Source organism: Leiobunum rupestre, chromosome 10 (assembly GCF_980474605.1).
Source record: "Leiobunum rupestre chromosome 10, qqLeiRupe1.1.hap1, whole genome shotgun sequence".
NCBI lineage: Eukaryota > Metazoa > Arthropoda > Arachnida > Opiliones > Sclerosomatidae > Leiobunum > Leiobunum rupestre.
The window spans coordinates 12,772,546-12,796,780 of NC_143393.1; the positions used below are offsets into that span (position 1 = coordinate 12,772,546).

Consider the following 24,235-nt stretch of genomic DNA (forward strand, 5'->3'; position numbering starts at 1 on the left):
TAATGAACCCAAAAATAGAAATGAAGACAAAATGCATACTAGGATAGATATAGATTTTGACCAATTAAATTTGTGGTTACCCTTTGAAGCGTTGGAAAACTTTCTTCAGAAACTGACGTAGATACATAGCCACGAACTTGTTTACAAAAAGTCTCCAAATCTATATCAAACTAGCGAAGAAGCCGTATTCCCTTAATTAAAAGTTTAAAAACAAGAGATACTAATTATAAAAATATATTAATTAACCTAATTAAATATACCAAAACAAAATATTGCTCGACAAAAAGAAATATATAACACAAAACTCTGGTCCGTGATCCACGAACTAATTAAAACGTTTTCTAAGGAAAAAACTAAACTAAAAGGGAAGGTTAATAATGTTGAAAACAATCCGCTTGAAATAGAAAATTCATTCAATAAACATTTTTCCGATGTCGGCCAAAATTTAGCAAATAAGATAATGAATTCTAGAGACTTGTTAAACCGTCAACAATTTTACCCAAATCTAAATTGTACCCGTAACAGAGGTAATTCTTTATTTTATAATCCTGTTAACCTAAATTATATTAGTAAATGAATTAGTTCACGCCCTAGGAATCAACAATATAAATTCAGTTATGATTAAGAAAATCAAAACCAGGCTATAGACCTAATTGCTTAAATAACTAATCTAAGTTTAAGTATCAGAAAATTTCCTGCCTTATGTAAAACCACCTTAATTTCATCGATTTTCAAAGCAGGCGATATAACTGTCGTGTATAATTATAGACCAATATCTGTTCAATAATTGTCTATCGACCACTATCGAAAAATCTGTTAAAATTATATTAGATTAAAAATCAATTTGGGTCTTATGTTAGAAGAGGACTCAGTAGAATTGACGCGCTGTGTTCCTTCCAGATCTTCATTAAAAATGCGCTGGATAATAACCGTAAAGTTCTCGCAATTTTTTCTAAATCTGGTTACAGCCTTCGACACTGTGAGCCACCGACGATTATTTGATAAACTAGATCATACTCTGCAAGGGTTTAAAAATTATTTAAATAGTAGAAATTCTATAGTTAAAATCCAAAATAGTTTAAGTAACAACCAAACTTCTTTTTATCAGAATGAATGTTTATTTAATCAACACTTATACAGCGAATCCCTTTTGCAATGGTCGAAGTCTTTACAAAAGCAGCTAATCTCGGTCTTATAGGCGCTAAAAACTCATTGCATATTAATGTTTTAAGCATAAACTCTGAAAAATCTTACAAAAGCTGGTGAAACCATTTAAACTTCATGTAAATATTTATTGTGAATCCCAATTAAATAATAGTTCATGTACTTGCCCAAAAAAACAATTACGGTAAATATCTTGGAATAATCGGTAATAACCATTTAAATTGGTATGTACATATAAGATATGTGACGAGAAGAATCCGCTCAGCATTATTTCGAGGGGTTGGTCACTCCGCGAACTCGGTGTACACTGCCGTACCTCTGACTGTGCTAATAAGAGTTCGTTAACTCTTTAAAATCCGTACCTTTAACAGTACTAAGTACGCGAACTCGGTGTACAGGTCATCCGAGAGTGACTTATTTTTTTAATTTATTTATTTGCCTTGAATCTTTTATGTATTGTTTATTTTAGCTTGGTTTAGTCTATGCGAAATTATGGTTTAATATGTTGAGGTGAAGCTTGCGACCCTCACGTTAAAAGTATTGAAGCATTGCAAAATCAATGTATAAGAATATGTCTAAGAAAACCTTGGAATAATCCCAACAGTATTTAATACCAAGAACTAGAATTTCCCCGGTTAAATTATTATTCCTTAAAATTGTATTCTAAAATAATTTTAAAACTAAACATAGTCAGAAAATCAGAGCAAACACCGAAGAAAAAATGGAAAAGTGCCACTATGTTTAAAAGCGAAACCCCAAAAAATGTGGATTTCTTACGGTCAAAGATTTATAATCATTTTGATATTGAACTAAGAAACTTAAATTCATATGAAAAATTCCTTACCAGAATCAATGCGTTATTTAAATATCCGGAATGTATTAATATAATTACCAATTTAACATTACATTTTTAATAGATATATTTAAACTTAAAATTGTGTAGCGTACATGAATTATGTCTTATTAGGCGTAACACATTCCATTAATTATACGAGTAACGAAAAATAAAATAAAAATCTGATCAAAGAGTCCCAAACATTTCAAATGAGCGAAAATGTTTGGGAGTTAACTTTTAAATTAATTAATATTCTTATGAAATTGAGTACAGAGAGCGTAGGAATAGGGGGCTCTAATTGTCGTACTTAGATGGAAAAACGTAGTTGAAACGCCACAAATAATCATAATTATAATTAAGCGAAATTAATTATAATAAAATATTAAAATTTAAAATAAATGAAAATAGAAACGATGAAGTAGAAAAATGTTTACATCTGATTAAAAATCCGAAGCTTTAGCTGATTTTTTGAAAATGCTTTTCAGAAAGGTTTTTTAAAAGCGAAACCAAATTTAAGTGAGATTTTTAATTTCCATTTAACGAATAATATTTCAAAACACGAAAATGTGGAATTTATGGCGAAAATGTATCAAGAGCAATTGATTATAGGAAAAATTCATAAATTTTCAACTTTAAATTAATGACAATTCAAGTATGTAATATTAATTTTAAATTATTTGGATTATTCCAACTTTGAATGTATAAAAACTAACGAAAACAACTTGTACGCAATGTTCTAGTACGAAATGTTTTGAAATTTTAATAATATTATAATAATATATTAATTTAAAGACAGTAACACATTTAAAATAGTTTTTGAACCTGTTGTGCGCGGGGTAAAATATATTTTAAATTCAATTCATATTTATTAAAAATATATAATAATTTATTAATATATAATGTATAATTTATATATTATACAGGGTGTTTCAAATGGTTATGCAAAAAGGTTACGCAGTTGTAGGGGGTGAGTTGAGAACTATGCCTGTTTTTTCCCATTTTCCTACGATGAGTTAAAAGTGCACCAGAGAGCTTGAAAGTGCGGCCCACTAGCCCCTGGAAGTAGACTGCAACAAGCGCAAAGACAAACAGCAGGGAAATGCGAACATTAATGTTTGGGTTCGTGTGATAGGTAAAAAAGGACTTTGCAACCCAATCGAGGTAACCAGCGTAAAAAAGTAAACCTAAACAGTATTTAAAGTCCCTACTGCTTGGTTTTGCGCTTGTCGCAGCCTATTTCCAGGGGCTAGTAGGCCACAGTTTGAAGCTCTCTGGCGCTCTTTTAACTCATCGTAGGAAAATGGGAAAAACCAGGCATACTTCTCAACTCACCCCCTACAACTCCTTCAAAGTTTTGCATAACCTTTAGAAACACCGTGTATACTTATTATAAATAAATTAAATAGTAATATAATACTATATATTATATATTTATTAATAAAGTTCGGGGTTTCCTAGAATTTAGATTTTCACTCGAAGATGTATTTGGTGCGAGATTCGCGTCTTTTTGATTGCTCGAAGACCTATTGGTACGCGCTATTTTTAAGTTTTTGAATTTTCTCAAATTTGTTTAGGGTTTAGCATTTTTATCCCTTTTCCTAATGAACTATTTTTGTCACTCTCTAGAATTTAAACAATTTGTTTCTAACATTGCAGTAATTAATTTTAACCTTGGTAATTAAATGTCACCCTTTAATTAACAAGAACATTCAAACTTACCCATATCAATAACTCGATGTTTAGCGGGTCCAATTCACGTACATCGATATTACTTCCTCGCGAATTTATTCATTAAATTCATTATTGAAATTACGAGTAAGATTGAATGAAGTACAGTTGTTAATGATAATTATTTAGTATCATTTGACTCGCGATGGAATTCAAGTTGGGCTAAGCACGTTTTCTCCGCTCATCCGCTCTTCGCGACTGTCCGAGTCCGACTACAGCCGGGTTAGATCAGATCGCCGCTCCCCGCTCTCTCACAACAACAGACCTCCCAAACTCTCTCTCTCTCTCTCTCCTATTCATCCCATTCGCTCGTTTTTCCGGCCACGTTGTTGCGCATCTTTTCCGGATTTTATGAAGATAGGAGTATAGTCCGATTCAGAAATTGACTGCAGGTAAACAAGCGTTTAAAGCGAAAACCCTTGGAACAGTGGCGGACAATTAGTTTAGACGGTGAGTCAAATTCCGAATCTGAAACCATCGAATCAAGTCTAGCGATTGTTTTTAAAATAAATAAATTTGAACTAAAGTAGGATTCGCGACTAACGAAATGTAATTGTATACATTAAACCAAAACATTTTGGTTCAGCAAATCAGCCATCACGTTCTTAGATTTTATTGTTTTTTTTACGGAATTTAACCTGGCCACCTGAATTAATGGCTTTAAAAGTCGCTTGATGACTTAGGCATTAGGTTATGCTTTGGGTATTAGCCTAGCTGATTATTATTATTATTTATTTCAAATGGCGCTAATTCAAACATTTTGAGGCGAAGGGAATAAATAATGCCGAGTTTGCCCGAACACCAATGACGTAATCAATTAGTACGTCAATTATACGCCAAGATTAAACGAATATTACGAAGATTATTTATAGATTACGTCGAGTGTAAAGCAATGATTACGCGGATTAAGTGAATAAAAATAATAAAATAATAAAACAGTTTGTTAGTCGAGGCAAAAGAGTACTACATCACTTTTATTCTGAAATTAAGCCTACCATAAGAAGATTACGCGAAAAACGCGTGGTGAAGTTTCCAACATTCTGCCGTTGGTGTAAATTCCGCCATCTTGGAAAAATGGCCACCGAAATCGTTAAAGATACGGTTAACTAGAATTAATTTTTTTAACCGATTGCTTTCATATAAACCGTTAAGCAAATGGCTTTGTATAATTTATCTTCTATGACATTTTGACGTAATCAGGACCGGAAGCTCAGCGTTGACTTATAATCAGTAGATTGTCATTTATCGGTCTAAAACAAGTCCTCGACAAAAAGCATTGTTATACAAGCCCCGCCCAATCTGGTCTACGTAGCTCATCTTGCATCCGTACGTTCTCAGTTAAACCTAAATACGTTCATAGTACGGAGGTATTATAAAAGCCTTGGAAAAAATATGCCATCAATAGAAGGCGATGAAGTTGCTTTTTACTTAGAGTTGTTGCTTTAAAAAGCTTTCAGGAGTGTTATGAAACTGTGTATTTGACTTTTAAGAGATCGTTTGCACAAACACTAGTACATAAAACCGGGATGCAAAGTGCTATAAACTTAGATAATGGTGATCTCGACGATTCAAGTGTCGATCTTTAGAATTGGAAAATTTAACACCTCTGACATAAAAGGTAGTTTAGTAATCAGATAAGTAAAATAAGCGCAAGTAGGGCAATTCGTATTCTCAGTACACAAACATTTTTAAAAGTCTTTCAACGTCGGTAGAAATAGCGTTTACTTTGGATAAATTAGAATCAATTATTGAATCTGACCATGAAGTTGATTCATAATTCATTATTTCATTTCTGAAGATAAATAATTGGAATCTGAGACCAATACGCGTTTTTTTCCATCACAGTAAACCGACATTGAATTTTCCAACGAATAGAGGAGGCTGTGTTGAATTTCCTTTTCCGGAACTTCCGATTGAGCAAAATATTCAGAGTCATACTTACATTTATTACGTTATCTATGATAATAGATATACAACCTGCTCTAAATTGTAGCCATTTCATGTCTAGAGTCGTTGCTGAACCACTATTTAGCAGACGACAGTTTCTAGAACCGGTTTACTTATTAACTGCGCAATATCTTTCACCGAATTCGTTCAGTGTCATACTTATTCTTATTATGTTACTTATGAGACTATAGAGATTCAAATTAATCTAAAATGATGTCGTAGCGATCGAAAATTCCTAAATTAGACTTCCGTCTAAATTTTTATTATTAATGAATAGTTTGGGAAGGAACCTAAAGGCGGCGCTATCGGCGCTCCTCGAGCTGGTCGCCATGGCAGGGTGGGATCGGCTTATTGTCGAAGGGAATCTCTAATCCGTAACGATGTCGATATCTCTGTTTGGAAACGGCCGATTTTATGCCTCTCCGCCCGTTCCGCCGCGTCCCCGAAACGACGGCTTCGAATCTTTCATTGGCGCAGCTCCGAGTGCGGGCTTTCGCTCATTCGCAGAATGTCTCCAGAGTTCATTCGACAAAGACACTTAAACAGGACACAATCGGCCACCTTCGTTGGCTTTTTTTCGAGGGTTACCAAAATTATGAAGACTAATAGCGCCGGTAGTTACTGGAGAGAAAAATAGGTGCCTGGTCGGACCAAAATGGGGCACCAGTTTAAATGCAACTCTTACGTCGTTGTTTCCAATCACAATTAATTTTTTCTTGGCGCGTAGGAAGACACTTTCGGGTTTTCACTTAAGGGTAACGATAATAGTGAGCGAACGAGAGAAGCCGGGTTCGATCCCAGCTTGTGGCACTGGGTGAAAACGCGCAACAAATCCTTCCACGATATCTCTCCACTGGTTAAAAGGGTTTTCCCCGAGTTCAATAAAACAAATTTGTGTTGAAGGGTAATAGTAAATGTAGGAAGTTGTTGGCTCACGTGGAATGGATGGCTTGCCACTATTCTTCGTCGTCTCATTACCGGAAACAAACAGCCCTACGTCATGTCATTACCGGAAACAAACAGCCCATCGTCGTAAAGTTACCGGAAACAAACAGCCCTACGTCGAGTCATTACCGGAAACAAACAGCCCTTCGTCGTTAAATTACCGGAAACAAGTAGCCCTTCGTCGTTAAATTACCGGAAACAAGTAGCCCTTCGTCGTAAAATTACCGGAAACAAGTAACCCTTCATCGTAAAATTACCGGAAACAAGTATCCCTTCGTCGTAAAATTACCGGAAACAAGTAGCCCTTCGTCGTAAAATTACCGGAAACAAGTAGCCCTTCGTCGTAAAATTACCGGAAACAAGTAGCCTTTCGTCGTAAATTTACGGGAAACAAGTAGCCCTTCGTCGTAAAATTACCGGAAACAAGTAGCCCTTCGTCGTAAAATTATAGGAAACAAGTAGCCCTTTGTCGTATCATTACCGGAAATAATTAGCCCTTAAATATCTCTAGGCAAAAACGCAAATTTAATTAATTATCATACTTACGTTAATTACGTTACTTATGGTAAGAGCAATAGATGAGCTTTTACCGTCCTGTATATAATTCTCCGTCCATTATTAGTTTCCTGTTGAAATATCAAGCTCAGAGAGCGTCGACTCTAATGATATTAGTCGTTAAATTCGATTCTGTCCTTTTCCCGCAACGCGTGGCTTTGCGTTTAATTTCAATAGCAAATGCCTTCCGTTTAGTTGTCGTAAATGAATATATTTTCCGCCAAGACGGTGGAAGGACGGTACCCTGCAATATGTCTCGCAACGCCCTGCTACTGTCGTCTCCGGCGACCATATCTCCGGACAACCAATTAGATATAGCGAACACTGAAACGAAGTGAAGCCCACCATCTCTCTCAACCTTCTACTATATAATCACTTTAATAGCTTCTCAAAATAAATTTCACGCGTGCTATCCCGTATAACCAGAAGAAAATAATATCTTAAGAGAGAAGTATACATTTCGGATGGAAATTTCGGGGTGGCTACCGAAAACCGGAAAACATTGAGGGGGGGAGATATTTTTTGGCACAATCAAAATTGGGTAAATTAAGAGCGATAACTGTTGAAAATAGGAAACATAAACGCCCATAATTATTTCAAATAGGTACCAAGAAGACAGTAGATTTTTCAAAATAGGAACCCAATAAGCGCAAAACATTTCAAAATAGGAACCAAATAGACACGATTTGTTTCAAAATAGGAACCAAATAGACGCGATTTGTTTCAAAATAGGAACCAAATAAGCACAAAACATTTCGAAAATAGAACCAAATAGACGCGATTTGCTTCAAAATAGGAACCAAACAGTTGCGATTTGTTTCAAAATAGGAAGAAAATAGACGCGATTGGTTTCAAAATAGGAAGAAAATAGACGCGATTTGTTTCAAAATAAGAACCTAACAGACGCGATGTGTTTCAAAATAGGAAGAAAATAGACGCGATTTGTTTCAAAATAAGAACCAAACAGACGCGATTGGTTTCCAAATAGGAAGAAAATAGACACGATTTGTTTCAAAATAAGAACCAAACAGACGCGATTGGTTTCCAAATAGGAAGAAAATAGACGCGATTTGTTTCAAAATAAGAACCTAACAGACGCAATTTGTTTCAATATAGGAGCCAAACCGTCGCGATATGTTTCAAAATAGGAAGAAAATAAACGCGATTTGTTTCAAAATAGGAGCCATAAAAACACAAAACGTATCAAAAAAGGAACCTAATAAGCACTAAACACATAAAAATAGGAACCAAGTAAGCACAAAACTTTTCAAAAATGGAACCAAATAAGCACAAAACATTTCAAAATAGGAACCAAATAGACGTGATTTGTTTCAAAATAGGAACCAAATAGACGTGATTTGTTTCAAAATAGGAACCAAATAGACGTGATTTGTTTCAAAATAGGAACCAAATAAGCACCAAAGCTTTGAAAATAAGAATCAAAGAGAAAAAAATGAGAAAATAGGAGCCCAATAAGTAGCAAACTTTTAACAATAGACCCAAATACACACCACATTTTTAACAATAAAAGCGAAATACACACCAAATGTTTTGTAAATAGGAACCAAAAAGAATCGAACCGACGCAAGATGTTTGAAACCCAATTCGAGACCAAATTAGGCAGCAAAAGGTTTAAAAATTTAAATAGACACAATTTTTTTTAAATGGGAACAAAATTGGTATCAACGTTAAAGAAAACGAAATATAAATTCGATCATCCGAGAATTGTCTGTCATTTCAATTATCAGCTTAGCAACAATTGATTTAGTTTACTTATGCAAAAAACTGACTTGTAACTGTTGTGTATCGATTTGCCTTAGTTTTGACAAATTTTCTAAACTACCCTTAAAGCAACAGCTGGCTCTATAATTGCCACCTGTATAATGATAAGGCCCTTGTTAACACAGATGACAATGTATCTTTACCATTCTTCTAAATAACGACTTTACTGGAGAGCGTGGTGCCATCTATTAATGGCAAAGGAAGCTAAAATTCAAAAAAGCGAAACGATAACGTCGATACAAAACCATTGTAGAGTATTAAAATTAGACCACTTATACCTTACTTACGTCGTTAGTGGACTTTAACCTAATTTATATATCCCATTTAAAATATATTGTTAAAAATGACTATAATTTATTTATTTATTTATTTATTTATTTATTTATTTATTTATCTTATGGAGAAAAACAAAAACACATTACAAATATTTTCGGGCTAAGTCGCGAGGCGACTTTTATGCCACAACACCGAAAACAATCAAATTAGATTACATTTCCGGAGCAAAACAAAAAAAATGAAAGACAATACAGAAAAAAACATAATATTAGATATTTTTACATTAAAGACCTGTGTATAACTTTAGATATTTTTAAATTAAACGTGTGCAATTCTAGATATATTACGAGTTTACCAGGAGGGACCTTTTTTTTTACAAATTCTCGTGCAATTTTTTTAAAGTTATTCAAACCAATATTAGTTGGCGCATTGAGTTGGTTAAAAAGTCTCGTTCCTATACAAAATATGGAGTTTTGTTTAAGACTGTTTTTTGCAAATGGAGTTTCGATTATTAGGTTATTGTCAAATTTACAAACAAACCAATCAACGTGAGGGGTACTTTTATGTCCTGCCTTTTGGGTGAAAATGTAACTTAATCATCTTGTTTTGAGTTCGACACTAGCGACATCTGTTGAAAAAAGAGCTACTTCACATCGAGCCGAAACTTACTTTAAAGAGAAGTATACAAGTGTTCTAAATGGCAGGGTGGCGGATTGTCTAGCACTTTCTTCTCGCAGCAATTGAAGCCCGGGTTCGATCCCAACTGTTGACGTGGTGTAAAAACTCGAAATTACTCATTCTGCATTGATTTTGTTCCATTTCTGAGGAGTTTCCCTTCGAGTACTGCGGTTGCCTCTTTCCATAAAACATGCGGAGGTTTTAAAGTGAAAGTGGTTGTCTGAGGCAACATATTATTATTTTTATACAACCCCCGAACGCTGTTTATACTCCCGTGTAGTGCTGTTGGAAGGCATATAAACATTTAAGTTCTTAACATTTAGTTGACGATAATTAAAATTGGGAATATTAAGAACATTAAATGAAACATTTTAGTAATATATACATAATTTTCATTAAGAGTTTATACAAAGATAATACCAAGCACAAATTTCAAATTACAGACCATCTGTTATAAATATATTTTTACTTTTAATGTTTGATTTTGAAAATAAATCAGTAGATATTTATTATCATTATTTAAAATTATCATTAGTATTTTACCGAAGTCTTAGTAAATCCGTTTTGGCAGTTTAAGTTTATCGTTTACAAGCATCAGTTTTGATAAAATTCCTTACCTCGAATTTTAGGGTGGTTTAAAGAACACGGTGGAAGCACTAAAAATTGAAAACTGTTTCAAGCGAATAATTTTAGCAGGATGGATAGATAAATATTTATCTCTAACATCTATATTATACAGGGTGTTCCAATTTGCAGGATCCAAGAATTTTTCTCAAAAACCATTTACTATAGTTATTTTGTAAATTTGTTGGTAGTTTTAAAGATTCAATGAGAAACTTGCAGAGCATCCTCGAAAACCTACTAGTAACGTTGGTTCTGTCGGAAAAGGCCAATTTTTCACTAAGATACGATGTCTTGAAGAAAAAACAAGTTGGTAGTAGGAGGCAAAAGCTATGTTGTCAGAAAACTGTAAACATAAAGGTTGATTCGTAAGAATTACTTTTTTGTAAAATAAATTGAGTAAAACAATGTTGTTTAATTGAAATAATTAAATAATTGTTTCAAATACATAATGTTTAAAATTAAAAGCCACGTAAAATTCACTCGCCACAGAGGTCTGGTATTCGAGTTTTTATAGAAAGGGGAAACTGAAGAGCTCGAGGGAAAACCCCTTAAGCCAGTGGGGAGAGAACTTGCAAACTCAACGTCAACGTAGAAGGAGTTTTCACCCAGTGCCACAAGCTGGGATCGGACCCGGCTCCTCTTGCTGCGAAGCGAAAGCGCTAACCACTCCGCCACCCCACTCTATCGCCTTTTAGACCTGCCCAGGCATTTAATCGAAAAGGCTGCTGGTGGTGATGGGGAAATCCCCAGTGGGGGTTTACGCATCCAACTTTTCAGGGATAGTTTCTTCATTGTCGATATTGTGACGACCTGGTCCCCCGAGGGTCATTCCACGACAATGGTCACAGGTTGTCAACCTTACCCCTTAGATTCTTTTAAAATTCGTTAATGTAGTTCTTTTTTGCGAAAAATTGAAAAATGCCAAAAATGGCCTTGACCCTGAAATATCTTAATAAAACAAACCTTGATTTAAAGACCTTTTCCTGCGCGTTCGATAAATAAGTTTGATCTTTGACCTCTTTAATGTAGTTTAATATCTTTAAAATTTGACCTTAAACTAGGTTCTTTATATATTTAAAATATTTATTTCGAATTCCCTGGATGTATTTCAGTAGAAAATGCTAAAATCCCAATTTAATCTTTTTAGTTTTCGATAAATATAATAATTCATCAAACCTCATACCAATAAAATATTTCATTTTCCGTTATTTGTCAAAAATGAACTTTCAAGACCCTAAGAATGTAGGAACATAACTTTTTCAATAATTTACCGATTTTATTGTGACGTTGCTCATTTTAAATCTATTTTCTTGTGTTTTCAGTCTCATTTTTAGAAAATTAATTTTCCTTAAACCTTCACCCTTAAAATGCAGTTTCACAGTGGCGTAGACAAGGGGGGGGGTTTCCGGGACCAGACCCCCCTTGGGCCTACCTTCAACTGTACTAAATTTCCACCCCCTTCTCAACCCCCTTCTTAACATTCACATACTTCGACCCCCCTTGACGAATTTCTGGCTACACCACTGCAGTTTAAAATATTTGAACTCTGACCTTTGAACTCAAAATAATTTCCACCCTTGTTTTTGATTTCTCCGAGTTTATTTACTATGCAATGCTAAAATGGCAATATTATAATTTTTATTCTCCAGGAGAAAAATATTTGGTAGTGACCCTCCTATCAAAACCGTTTTTACTCTTAGATTTTTATTGGTATGGGGTTACTAACTAAAAACATTATGTTGGGATTTTAGCATTTTCTACTGAAATACATCCAGGAAATTTGAAATAAATAATTAAAATAAAAGAGTACCTAGTTTAAGTGTAAAGGTCAAAGGTCAAATGTCAAAGATTGTAACTTACATTAAAGAGGTCAAGGGTCAACTGTACCAAAAAGTTATAATTTTACGTCATGCATAATAAGACGTTAGTTTTAGCGAACCATTGAGATATCGTGAAAAATTGATAAATATTTCAGGGTAGGAGCAACTCTAAAATTTGCTTCTACATAGTATAATTCTTACGTTCTTAGGAACCTAAATAAGTTCTTGTTACAGCTACTTACAAAAGAAGGGGGAGCGGCAGAATGTTCTTGTCATATTTCCATGGCATTTCCATTAGCGGCATCTATATGTAGACACGCGTTGATGTCGATGGGAGATTTATCTACTTATCAGGATGTGCTTGCCATTCCACTGCCTTTTCCGGCCTCTCGTATTTCTCCGAAAATATCCGCGGACCTGCCTTGCGGACTTTGTCTCTCCATTTCGTGGAAAACGCAACTGGCAACCCTGTATCATGGTAGTTTATTTGTAGGTAGTGTATTTTATTTTTACCTTTAGAAAATTTACCATATCACGTCAACTTGAAAAATAATAAACTATAGCTTTAAAGCAAGTGTCGGCTTTTTGTGAAGTAGCTCTTTTTTCAACAGATGTCGCTAGCGTCGAAATCCAAACAAGATGCTTACCCTACATTTCGACCCAAAAGGCGGGACGTAAAAATACCCCTCGCGTTGATTGGCTCGTTTGTAAAATTGTCAATAACTTAAATTATAGTCATTTTTAACAATATATTTTAAATGGGATATTTAATTTATGTTAAAGTCCACTAAGTAGAGTATAAGTTTCTAATTATAATAATTATAAATGGTTATCTGACGACGTTATCGTTTCGCTATTTTGAATTTTAGCTTCCTTTGCCATTAATAGATGGCACCACGCTCTCCAGTAAAATCGCTTTTAGAAGAATCGTCTATATTAATGGCATATCTAATAACAAGGGCCTTATCATTATCATTATACAGGTGGAAATGTTCCATTATCCTTACCATGTTTTTAAGTTTACTATTTTGTTTTAAAATATAAACAAACAGTGATTCCAGCTATCGATTGCCTTGCTATATACAGAGGTATATAACACAGTCATCGTCTTACGATAAAAGTATCAATCTCCCTGTTCTGCTAATGTTATTCGCTCGAATCATGCACGACTGATTTTTCAAAATGAGTTTCAGTAGATACAATGGTGACACACGTCGTCCGATAATTTTCCAAAATCAAAAATGTATTATTTTAAATAATCTAATTAGAAACAGCCATCAAAAGTATTAAGTTGGATATTTTTATCGTTTATTCGAGTATTTCGGGGTATGGTAGTTAGAGGTCTTTCACGTCATTTTACTGTCATTCTGATCTCGCGAATAGTTGGGGTCACACATCTGAGGTTTCCCAAAACGAACAATTGAACGCTAAATACTATTCACCTGTTCTGGGACTATAGGTTAACACATTTTACTAATAATAGGTGTATGTATAAAATACGGGAGGTCACGTGTAATTGTTTTTTCTACGTCACTATAGCTATAGATATTAAAGATAAAGAGTGCTTGATTAGACACAGATTTTGGAATTTGAAGTCGACGTGCGAAACACGCGTGCCGATAAAGTACTAATAAGCTTAAAGAAAGTGTCGGCTCTAGGTGAAGTAGCTCTTTTTTCAACAGATGTCGCTAGCGTCGAAATCAAAACAAGATGCTGAAGCTACATTTTGACCCAAAAGGCGGAACATAAAAGTATGCGTCGTGTTGATTGGCTCGTTTGTAAATTTGTCAATAACTTCAATTATAATAATTGTTTACAATATATTTTATATGGGATATATAGTTTAGGTTAAAGTTCACTAAGTAGAGTAAAAGTGGTCTAAATATAATACTCTATAATGGCTCTCTGACGACGTTATTGTTTCGCTATTTTGAATTTTAGCTTCAGTTCCCATTAATAGATGGCTCCACGCTCTCCACTAAAGTAATTTTTTGCGAAGGTTCGGATAGACGCATGGCCATCTCTAATAACAGGGGCCTTTTAATAATACAGGTGATAGAGCCGACAGTTGCTTTAAGCTCTTGATGCAGATAAAAACATTTTATATTTTTATTTTTTCATTATTTATTTTATTGATATCTTCTTCTGCCAGACCAACGGAGCTGCTCGGAGTTCAAACGGTACGAAGGAATCACCTCTCTTTATTCTTGCATTTGGGAAAGACTATAAAATGAAGTTGAAATTCACGGTTGTCGTTGGGCAGCAGTTTACAGTGTAACGCTAAAAGCGCATTGGACCGAGGGGTAAGACAGTCTCAGATAATCTGTACACCGAGTTCGTGCATTTAGCACTGTTAAAGGTACATATTTTCAAGAGTTCGCGAGTTCCATTTAGCACTGTCAAAGGTACGGCAGTGTACACCGAGTTCGCAGTGTGTCTTACCCCTCGCATTGGACCTGAGCCCTCCCAATAGTTTCTAATGTGGGCCATAGCCCCCCCCCCCTTAAGAATTTTAGGGTGCGTTCGAGCAATCCAAAAATTCGACAAACATATAAAAGGTTCTTACCTAAACCCAGGTGAGGGTGTCAGTGTCGTTAAAAGGCTCAGTCAGAAAATTTGCATTAAAACAATAGGAAGTGTCATTATGTAACAGTATGGTGGCCGTTAGGTGGCTGCAAAATCCAACAGCGCAACGACGTTTCGCAGCTGGTAGGAAGGCAGACAAGATATAGCGCAGTATCTACTTTTAAAAAGAAATATTTAAAACGTTTTGAAAGCTACGGAAGATAATATTTAAACTGCGCAAAAAATTTAAAACAAAAGAATAACTTTAGGGGGATCTAAACTTTATTAGAATTGACGCTTTAAAAATGTAGAATAATTTATATTATTAACCAAAGAATTTCCAGCAAATTCTGATTCACGACAAATTATTTTCGAGTTTTTAAAATTTTTTTTCCAAATTTAGAAATTTTCATATTCGAGACAAAATATTTTGATCCTTAAATAATGAATTACCAAATTTTGAAAGTTTCAGATTCGAAACAAATCACTATCGAGTGCAGTAAGTTAGTTACCAAGTTTCAAAAGTTTTCATATTCGAGACCAATCACATTCGAGTTAAGTAAATATATTATCAAATTTAGAAGGTATCCAGATTGGAGACAAATCATTTCGAGCCTTTTTAAGTTAGTTACCAAATTTCGAAGGTATCCAGATATGGGATAAATCATTATCAATTTTAGAAAATTAATTACCAAATTCGAAGTTATCCTGATTGGATATAAATCAGGTTCGAGTTTGCTAAATTAGTTACCAAATTTCGAAGATATCCAGATTCGATATAAACCATTATAGAGTTTAGTAAATTAGTTACTAAATTTCGAAGGTTTTCGTATTCGAGACAAATCATTTCGAGCTTAGTTAATTAGCCATTAAATTTCGAAGCCTTCCAGATTGGACCATATTCGTTTTTTCGAGACAATTTACCTGCCCCCTCTCCCCCCCCCCCACCATATTTTTTGGTACCTGAATGGCCTCTATCCCTCGATGCCCATACCTTCCTATAACCGAAAAAATATCTTGGTAGGTACAGCACTTAATTCCGCCGTTGTGTTGTAGCGCTGGGAAGAGCGCAGGCAGAGAGTAACTTCTCTAAGCAGATGTGACAGAATAAAAGTAGCAACCGAACCTCGCTTTTTGGCGCTGGCAAAATTGATTTGTTCAGCAAAATGGCCATCGTTCTCGGCAAAACTTTGGCTTTCCCAACTCTAGCCGCTCCAAAGTTGCGCGACTGACGCCTTTCACAGCTACCAGAAGCTTATAATGATTCTTGTATGATTGAAGTATCTTCTACGCCAGATATGCGCGAAATTCCAATTTTCAAGATCGTTGATTTGAAGATTGAAAACACCTTTTTGAAAGTCAAGGTTTCCTCGTTTATAGTACTTATTTTTAAAATAAGATTTTATTATATTTTTTAAATAAAATTTTTTAAGTTCGAGATCATTTTATTGAAGGCTCAGATCACCTTATCGACGGCTTTAAATGAATTGTAAGTAACTTCGCCGTAGAGAGTGGCGTGCAATCGTTTTTTAGTTTTTTACCATTTACAATGGTAACCGTGGGAATAGCTCGGGAATGGGTGGGGATGAGATTTATGTCTGCATCTGGGTTGGGGAACGGATTTATGAGTTCGGGGATAGATTTTTCTTTCGTCGCAATACTTTGAACCGGGAATTGGAATTTCAGGTAATGCCCGGAATGGAAGGGTTAAGTCAAAAGGAATGGTTGGAAGACAAAAATGTGGGTGAAAATGCAATGGTAATGGAAAAATTTGTGTAAAATGGAATGGGAATGGTTGGAAGTGCAATATTTGGACGTAAATGGAATGGGAATGGTTGGAAGTGCATATTTGGGTGGAAATGGAATGGGAATGGTTATAAGTGCATTATCTGGACGGAAAGGGAATGGGAACTGTTAGAAGAGCAATATTTGGACGGAAAGGGAATGGGAATGTTAATGGTTGGAAGTGCAATATTTGGGCGGAAATGGAATGTGAATGGTTGGAAGTTATTATTGGGACGGAAAAGGAATGGGAATGGTTTGAAGTACAATATTTGAACGGAAATGGAATGGGAATGGTTTATAAGTGCAATAATCGAACGGAAATGGAATGGGCATGGTAATGGTTGGAAATACAATATTTGGACGGAAATGGAATGGGAACGGTTGAAAGTGCAATAATCGAACGGAAATGGAAGGGGGATGGTTGGAAGTGTAATAATCGAACGGAAATGGAAGGGGGATGGTAATGGTTGGAAGTACAATATTTGGACGGAAATGGAATGGGAATGGTAATTGTTGGAAGTACAATATTTGGACGGTAATGGAATAGGAGCGGTTGGAAGTGTAATATTTGAACGGAAATGGAAGGGGGATGGTTGGAAGTGCCATATTTGAACGGAAATGGAATGGGAATGGTAATGGTTGGAAGTACAATATTTGGACGGTAATGGAATAGGAGCGGTTGGAAGTGTAATATTTGAACGGAAATGGAATGGGAATGGTAATGGTTGGAAGTACAATATTTGAACGGAAATGGAATGCGAATGGTAATTGATGGAAGTACAATATTTGGACGGAAATGGAATGGGAACGGTTGGAAGTGTAATATTTGAACGGAAATGGAATGGGAATGGTAATTGTTGGAAGTGCAATATTTGAACGGAAATGGAATGGTAATTGTTGGAAGTGCAATATTTGAACGGAAATGGAATGGGAATGGTTGGAAGTGCAATATCTGAACGGATATGGAATGGGAATGGTTGGAAGTGCAATATCTGAACGGATATGGAATGAAATGCGAATGGGTTTTTGTTTCAAATACAGCTCTATACTTTGCAGGCTCGGTATAGTTTCCAGTGAGAGCGAGTTTGCCGACAACCTCAGAGGTGTACATCGCGTCACCGCTCAAATGCACCGCGTGTTTCTCCGTCTTACGATGCAAAATGTAAGAATTAAACTCCTTGTGCATGATAAAAAAACATTTTACCAATGTAATAGTTTTAGTAAGTCATTATACGATGCACTCCACTTAATTTTCAAGAACATAACCCATTTTAAAAGACGAGTCAAATGATTTATGTTACCTGCGAAGAAAGGGAATAGCATATGAGCGGGAAACGGAGATGAATACTTATCGCGTAAGTGAAATCTTATACGCTTCTGCGAGTAGTTTAGACGTAGCTTAGTCTCCAGGCGTGTAGGGAATATCGTGTGGAGAGTGGACGGGTAGTGGTGGAACGCATGGAAATTTATTGTCTACCCGTCTTGGCGGGCTCGTTTGACGCGATTCGTTCCGACAACGGACCAAAGTGTTTTGCGCTCTCCGCTGGATGCTTCCACGAAGATTGTAAAACATTTTGCTATCCTGGGAAATAGACAATTTTAGCAGGATCTTTTTATAGAGAAGTCAGCGTAACTCGTTCGTCAGTTTCAGCCCTTGGGAAAAAATATCTAACTTTGTTGTTTTACGCCATCTATATTACATATAAGAAATTAAATATAAGGACTTATTTCGCTGTCGTAGTGAATAGACTGTTTTAGTAGAATCGTTTTATTAAGGTCAGCCAGTTTCAGCCCGTTGCAGTCACGGTTCTAGAAAGTTATACTTAGGAGTGGGCGTATACTTCAGGAAATAATAAGGGGTGGGGGAGGAAATCGAATGGAAGTTTATATAAATCATAAATTTTTGGGTGGGCACGGACCCATTGGGCCACCCCCTAGAACCGCGTCTGGCCCGCTGAAAACAATTTCTCGTTGTGCTGTTTTGCGCCATCTATACGTGTACAGGGAACTACATATAAGAAATTAAATAAAACCATTTATTTCGCTTTCGTAGCGAATAGACTGTTTTAGTGGAATCATTTTATAGGGGTCAGCGAAACTCGTTCTTCAGTTTCAGCCCGTTGAAAAAAATATGTCACTGTGCTGTTTTGCGCCATCTATACTGGTACAGCAAAGTATATAAATTATATCAAAGTAAAACCAATTATATGGTACCAATAGTATACAGGGTGTTTCTTTTTGCTCGAAAAAGTGATTTTTTTTCAAAAACTATGTTTTCTAGAAAGTTGAAACTTGTACGTGCCGCGGGACGACACTTTCTACCAAAATTGCATCTAAATCGAAAAATATTTTCACGTTTTTTGAAAATTTAAATTTTAACCGCTAGGTGCTATAAGAAAATTATAAATGAGAAAATTATAACAATAATAATAACCAGCTAGGTTAAGACCCAAAGCACCAAGGCCCACCTCATCTAGAGACTTTTATTGCCTTCATCCCAGGTAGCTGGGTTAAATTGTGTAGGAGGGTGGTAGCAAGTCCGTTATGCCACACGAGCCAACAGTCACTATTTCCTTTGACCTACACAAGTTTTTATGGAAAGGGGAAAGAGAAAATCTAGGGGGAAAACCCGGCTAACTGTCATGTATCCTACTTTATAAAAGTTATAGTTATTCAACCCTATAAGTGGAATAATTACTCTCTCCCACATATTTAAATATTTAAAGCAAGGGTTGGCTTGACGTGAAGTAGCACTTTTTTCAACATATGTCGCTAGCGTCGAAATCAAAACAAGATGCTTACGCTACATTTCGACCCGAATGGCAGGACTTAAAGTACCCCTCGCGTTGATTGTTTTTTTTTTTATAAATTTGTCTATAACTTAAATTATAGTAATTTTTAACAATATATTTTAAATGGGATATATCATTTAGGTTAAAGTTCACTAACGTTGTAAGTAGAGTATAATTTGTATAGTTATATTAATTATAAATGGTTATCTGACGACGTTATCATTTCGTTATTTTGAATTTCAGCTTCCATTGCCATTAATAGATGGTACCACGCTCTCCAGTAAAGTCATTTTTTCAAAGAATCGTCCATATTCATGGCCATTTCTAATAACAAGGGCCTGATCATTATAGGTGGCAATGGTAGAGCAGACAGTTGTTTTTTATGTTATACTTCGCTTTATTTAAAAATTAATGAATAAGCACAAAATTTTAAATTATACTTTAGTATGAAAACCGAGGTGATGCAAGATATGGTTTTTTCCCGTAACTAAATGCTAGTTAAATATACTAGCATGATATAGTGCGGCCCGTCGTACTTTGTTTAAACAGGCAATGTCCACGTTTTCAACGAAATAAAATCTGTAAGGAGAGGGGCTAGGCAAACGATGGAGGAATAGTTAGGTGTACGTTATAGGAAGCGTGTCGCCATCTATCGTCGGAAAAACTTGTAACAAGACCTCGTCGTGCCCACATTATATTTCCAATCGTGGCTGGTTGTTTCCGTTGCCCTTGAAAAAATTTTATATATATTTTTCACTCTTTATATCTGGTTTACTTCAATCAAAAATCATTATAACCTAAGACTACTTAAGTGCCACATTTATCGTTGTTTAACATTCACGGAGCTTCATTGACTGATCAATAGATGGAGACAACTGTTTGTCGGTCGATTCGGTGGGTTCGATTTTTCTCTTTCGGCCCAAGGTTCTTACTACAAGCGGCACATATGCTTACGGCCGCATCCAAATTTACTGAATCTCTCTGTAAAACATCGCGATATCTGTTGCACTTCATTTTTATATTTATGTTTTTTGAGCCTCATTATGGAACTGAATAGCTTTTTAAAATAGCCATTATTTTAAATTATGGTTTTCAAAATAATTTTCAAAATATCAAATTTGATAAATATACTGAAAAATATACCAGCAATTTTTTCATTGCTCAATTTGTCACAAAAGAAAATTAAACTTAATTTTAAATTATATTTGTAAATAATTTATAATATAGTTTACTAACTGAAACTTCACAACCATAGGTTTGAAATTTTAATCTAAAATTTTAAATATTGGATTTGGTGAAAACAATGACCAAATGTATAAAATTAGTGTAATAATTAATAATAAATAATTTGTATGACTTTATTACCTATTAATATTATTACAATAATTGTCTTAAAATATGTTTCTGTAACTTTCTATGTATTTTTAAAATGTTGCTTTTCAGATTTAAAATCTAAGAAATTCCGTTGTATTATAAGCTATTGTAAATATTGTAGGGATTTTCTACGGCAGGATGTGGCACAAGCGAAAGCCGAGAGTAAAGAACTCAAATCAGCCAGAACAACAGAAACGGTATAACAAAGGTGGTTACGAAAAAATCGACCACATAATTAATATGATGGCAAGCACCGACCAGTGGCGTAGCCAGAAATCCTTCAAGGGAGGGGTTCAAACTATGTAAAATACCTGAGAGGGTTTGAAAAGGCGGTTCAATTTAATAAACCCTCCCCTTGTCTACGCCACTGGCCCCTACTCACACGAGGCCAAAGATGAGCCGATGCAGAATGCAAAGTCGTAGGATACTTGGACGACGAAAACCAACTGCAAACCGAGATGGAGAACGCGGTCATCTTCAGGGAACAAATAACCCTCTGCAAATCCCAGACCAATTTTAGTAAACCCTCCCCTTGTCTACGCCACTGGCCCATACTCACACGAGGCCAAAGATGAGCCGATGCAGAATGCAAAGTCGTAGGATACTTGGACGATGAAAACCAACTGCAAACCGAGATGGAGAACGCGGTCATCTTCAGGGAACAAATAACCCTCTGCAAATCCCAGACCAATTCTAGTAAACCCTCCCCTTGTCTACGCCACTGGCCCCTACTCACACGAGGCCAAAGATGAGCCGATGCAGAATGCAAAGTCGTAGGATACTTGGACGACGAAAACCAACTGCAAACCGAGATGGAGAACGCGGTCATCTTCAGGGAACAAATAACCCTCTGCAAATCCCAGACCAATTCTAGTAAACCCTCCCCTTGTCTACGCCACTGGCCCCTACTCACACGAGGCCAAAGATGAGCCGATGCAGAATGCAAAGTCGTAGGATACTTGGACGACGAAAACCAACTGCAAACCGAGATGGAGAACGCGGTCATCTTCAGGGAACAAATAACCCTCTGCAAATCCCAGACCAATTCTAGTAAACCCTCCTCTTGTCTACGCCACTGGCCCCTACTCACACGAGGCCAAAGATGAGCCGATGCAGAATGCAAAGTCGTAGGATACTTGGACGACGAAAACCAACTGCAAACCGAGATGGAGAACGCGGTCATCTTCAGGGAACAAATAACCATCTGCAAATCCCAGACCAATTTTAGTAAACCCTCCCCTTGTCTACGCCACTGGCCCCTACTCACACGAGGCCAAAGATGAGCCGATGCAGAATGCAAAGTCGTAGGATACTTGGACGACGAAAACCAACTGCAAACCGAGATGGAGAACGCGGTCATCTTCAGGGAACAAATAACCCTCTGCAAATCCCAGACCAATTTTAGTAAACCCTCCCCTTGTCTACGCCACTGGCCCATACTCACACGAGGCCAAAGATGAGCCGATGCAGAATGCAAAGTCGTAGGATACTTGGACGATGAAAACCAACTGCAAACCGAGATGGAGAACGCGGTCATCTTCAGGGAACAAATAACCCTCTGCAAATCCCAGACCAATTCTAGTAAACCCTCCCCTTGTCTACGCCACTGGCCCCTACTCACACGAGGCCAAAGATGAGCCGATGCAGAATGCAAAGTCGTAGGATACTTGGACGACGAAAACCAACTGCAAACCGAGATGGAGAACGCGGTCATCTTCAGGGAACAAATAACCCTCTGCAAATCCCAGACCAATTCTAGTAAACCCTCCCCTTGTCTACGCCACTGGCCCCTACTCACACGAGGCCAAAGATGAGCCGATGCAGAATGCAAAGTCGTAGGATACTTGGACGACGAAAACCAACTGCAAACCGAGATGGAGAACGCGGTCATCTTCAGGGAACAAATAACCCTCTGCAAATCCCAGACCAATTCTAGTAAACCCTCCTCTTGTCTACGCCACTGGCCCCTACTCACACGAGGCCAAAGATGAGCCGATGCAGAATGCAAAGTCGTAGGATACTTGGACGACGAAAACCAACTGCAAACCGAGATGGAGAACGCGGTCATCTTCAGGGAACAAATAACCATCTGCAAATCCCAGACCAATTTTAGTAAACCCTCCCCTTGTCTACGCCACTGGCCCCTACTCACACGAGGCCAAAGATGAGCCGATGCAGAATGCAAAGTCGTAGGATACTTGGACGACGAAAACCAACTGCAAACCGAGATGGAGAACGCGGTCATCTTCAGGGAACAAATAACCCTCTGCAAATCCCAGACCAATTCTAGTAAACCCTCCCCTTGTCTACGCCACTGGCCCCTACTCACACGAGGCCAAAGATGAGCCGATGCAGAATGCAAAGTCGTAGGATACTTGGACGATGAAAACCAACTGCAAACCGAGATGGAGAACGCGGTCATCTTCAGGGAATAAATAACCCTCTGCAAAACCCAGACCAATTTTAGTAAACCCTCCCCTTGTCTACGCCACTGGCCCCTACTCACACGAGGCCAAAGATGAGCCGATGCAGAATGCAAAGTCGTAGGATACTTGGACGACGAAAACCAACTGCAAACCGAGATGGAGAACGCGGTCATCTTCAGGGAACAAATAACCCTCTGCAAATCCCAGACCAATTCTAGTAAACCCTCCCCTTGTCTACGCCACTGGCCCCTACTCACACGAGGCCAAAGATGAGCCGATGCAGAATGCAAAGTCGTAGGATACTTGGACGACGAAAACCAACTGCAAACCGAGATGGAGAACGCGGTCATCTTCAGGGAACAAATAACCCTCTGCAAATCCCAGACCAATTTTAGTAAACCCTCCCCTTGTCTACGCCACTGGCCCCTACTCACACGAGGCCAAAGATGAGCCGATGCAGAATGCAAAGTCGAAGGATACTTGGACGACGAAAACCAACTGCAAACCGAGATGGAGAACGCGGTCATCTTCAGGGAACAAATAACCCTCTGCAAATCCCAGACCAATTCTAGTAAACCCTCCCCTTGTCTACGCCACTGGCCCCTACTCACACGAGGCCAAAGATGAGCCGATGCAGAATGCAAAGTCGTAGGATACTTGGACGATGAAAACCAACTGCAAACCGAGATGGAGAACGCGGTCATCTTCAGGGAATAAATAACCCTCTGCAAAACCCAGACCAATTTTAGTAAACCCTCCCCTTGTCTACGCCACTGGCCCCTACTCACACGAGGCCAAAGATGAGCCGATGCAGAATGCAAAGTCGTAGGATACTTGGACGACGAAAACCAACTGCAAACCGAGATGGAGAACGCGGTCATCTTCAGGGAACAAATAACCCTCTGCAAATCCCAGACCAATTCTAGTAAACCCTCCCCT

The 24,235-nt window shown here is 37.0% G+C and overlaps 1 protein-coding gene and 1 pseudogene across 2 annotated transcripts in view; one reads left to right on the forward strand and one right to left on the reverse strand.

Annotated features, from left to right (window-relative positions):
• LOC149923733 (5-hydroxytryptamine receptor pseudogene) overlaps nt 1-3,760 on the reverse strand; it is a 66,351-nt pseudogene extending 62,591 nt beyond the window's left edge. The window contains exon 1 of the transcript XR_016477106.1: nt 3,719-3,760. The product of XR_016477106.1 is annotated as a 5-hydroxytryptamine receptor pseudogene (transcript). The remainder of the gene's footprint in view (nt 1-3,718) is intronic.
• LOC149923738 (uncharacterized) overlaps nt 1-17,042 on the forward strand; it is a 38,942-nt gene extending 21,900 nt beyond the window's left edge. Inside the window, exons 4-5 of the mRNA XM_090161659.1 lie at nt 16,606-16,677; nt 16,821-17,042. Coding sequence (XP_090017785.1) covers nt 16,606-16,677; nt 16,821-17,042 — 294 coding nt within the window. The remainder of the gene's footprint in view (nt 1-16,605; nt 16,678-16,820) is intronic.
• The last annotated feature ends 7,193 nt before the right edge of the window (nt 17,043-24,235 follow it).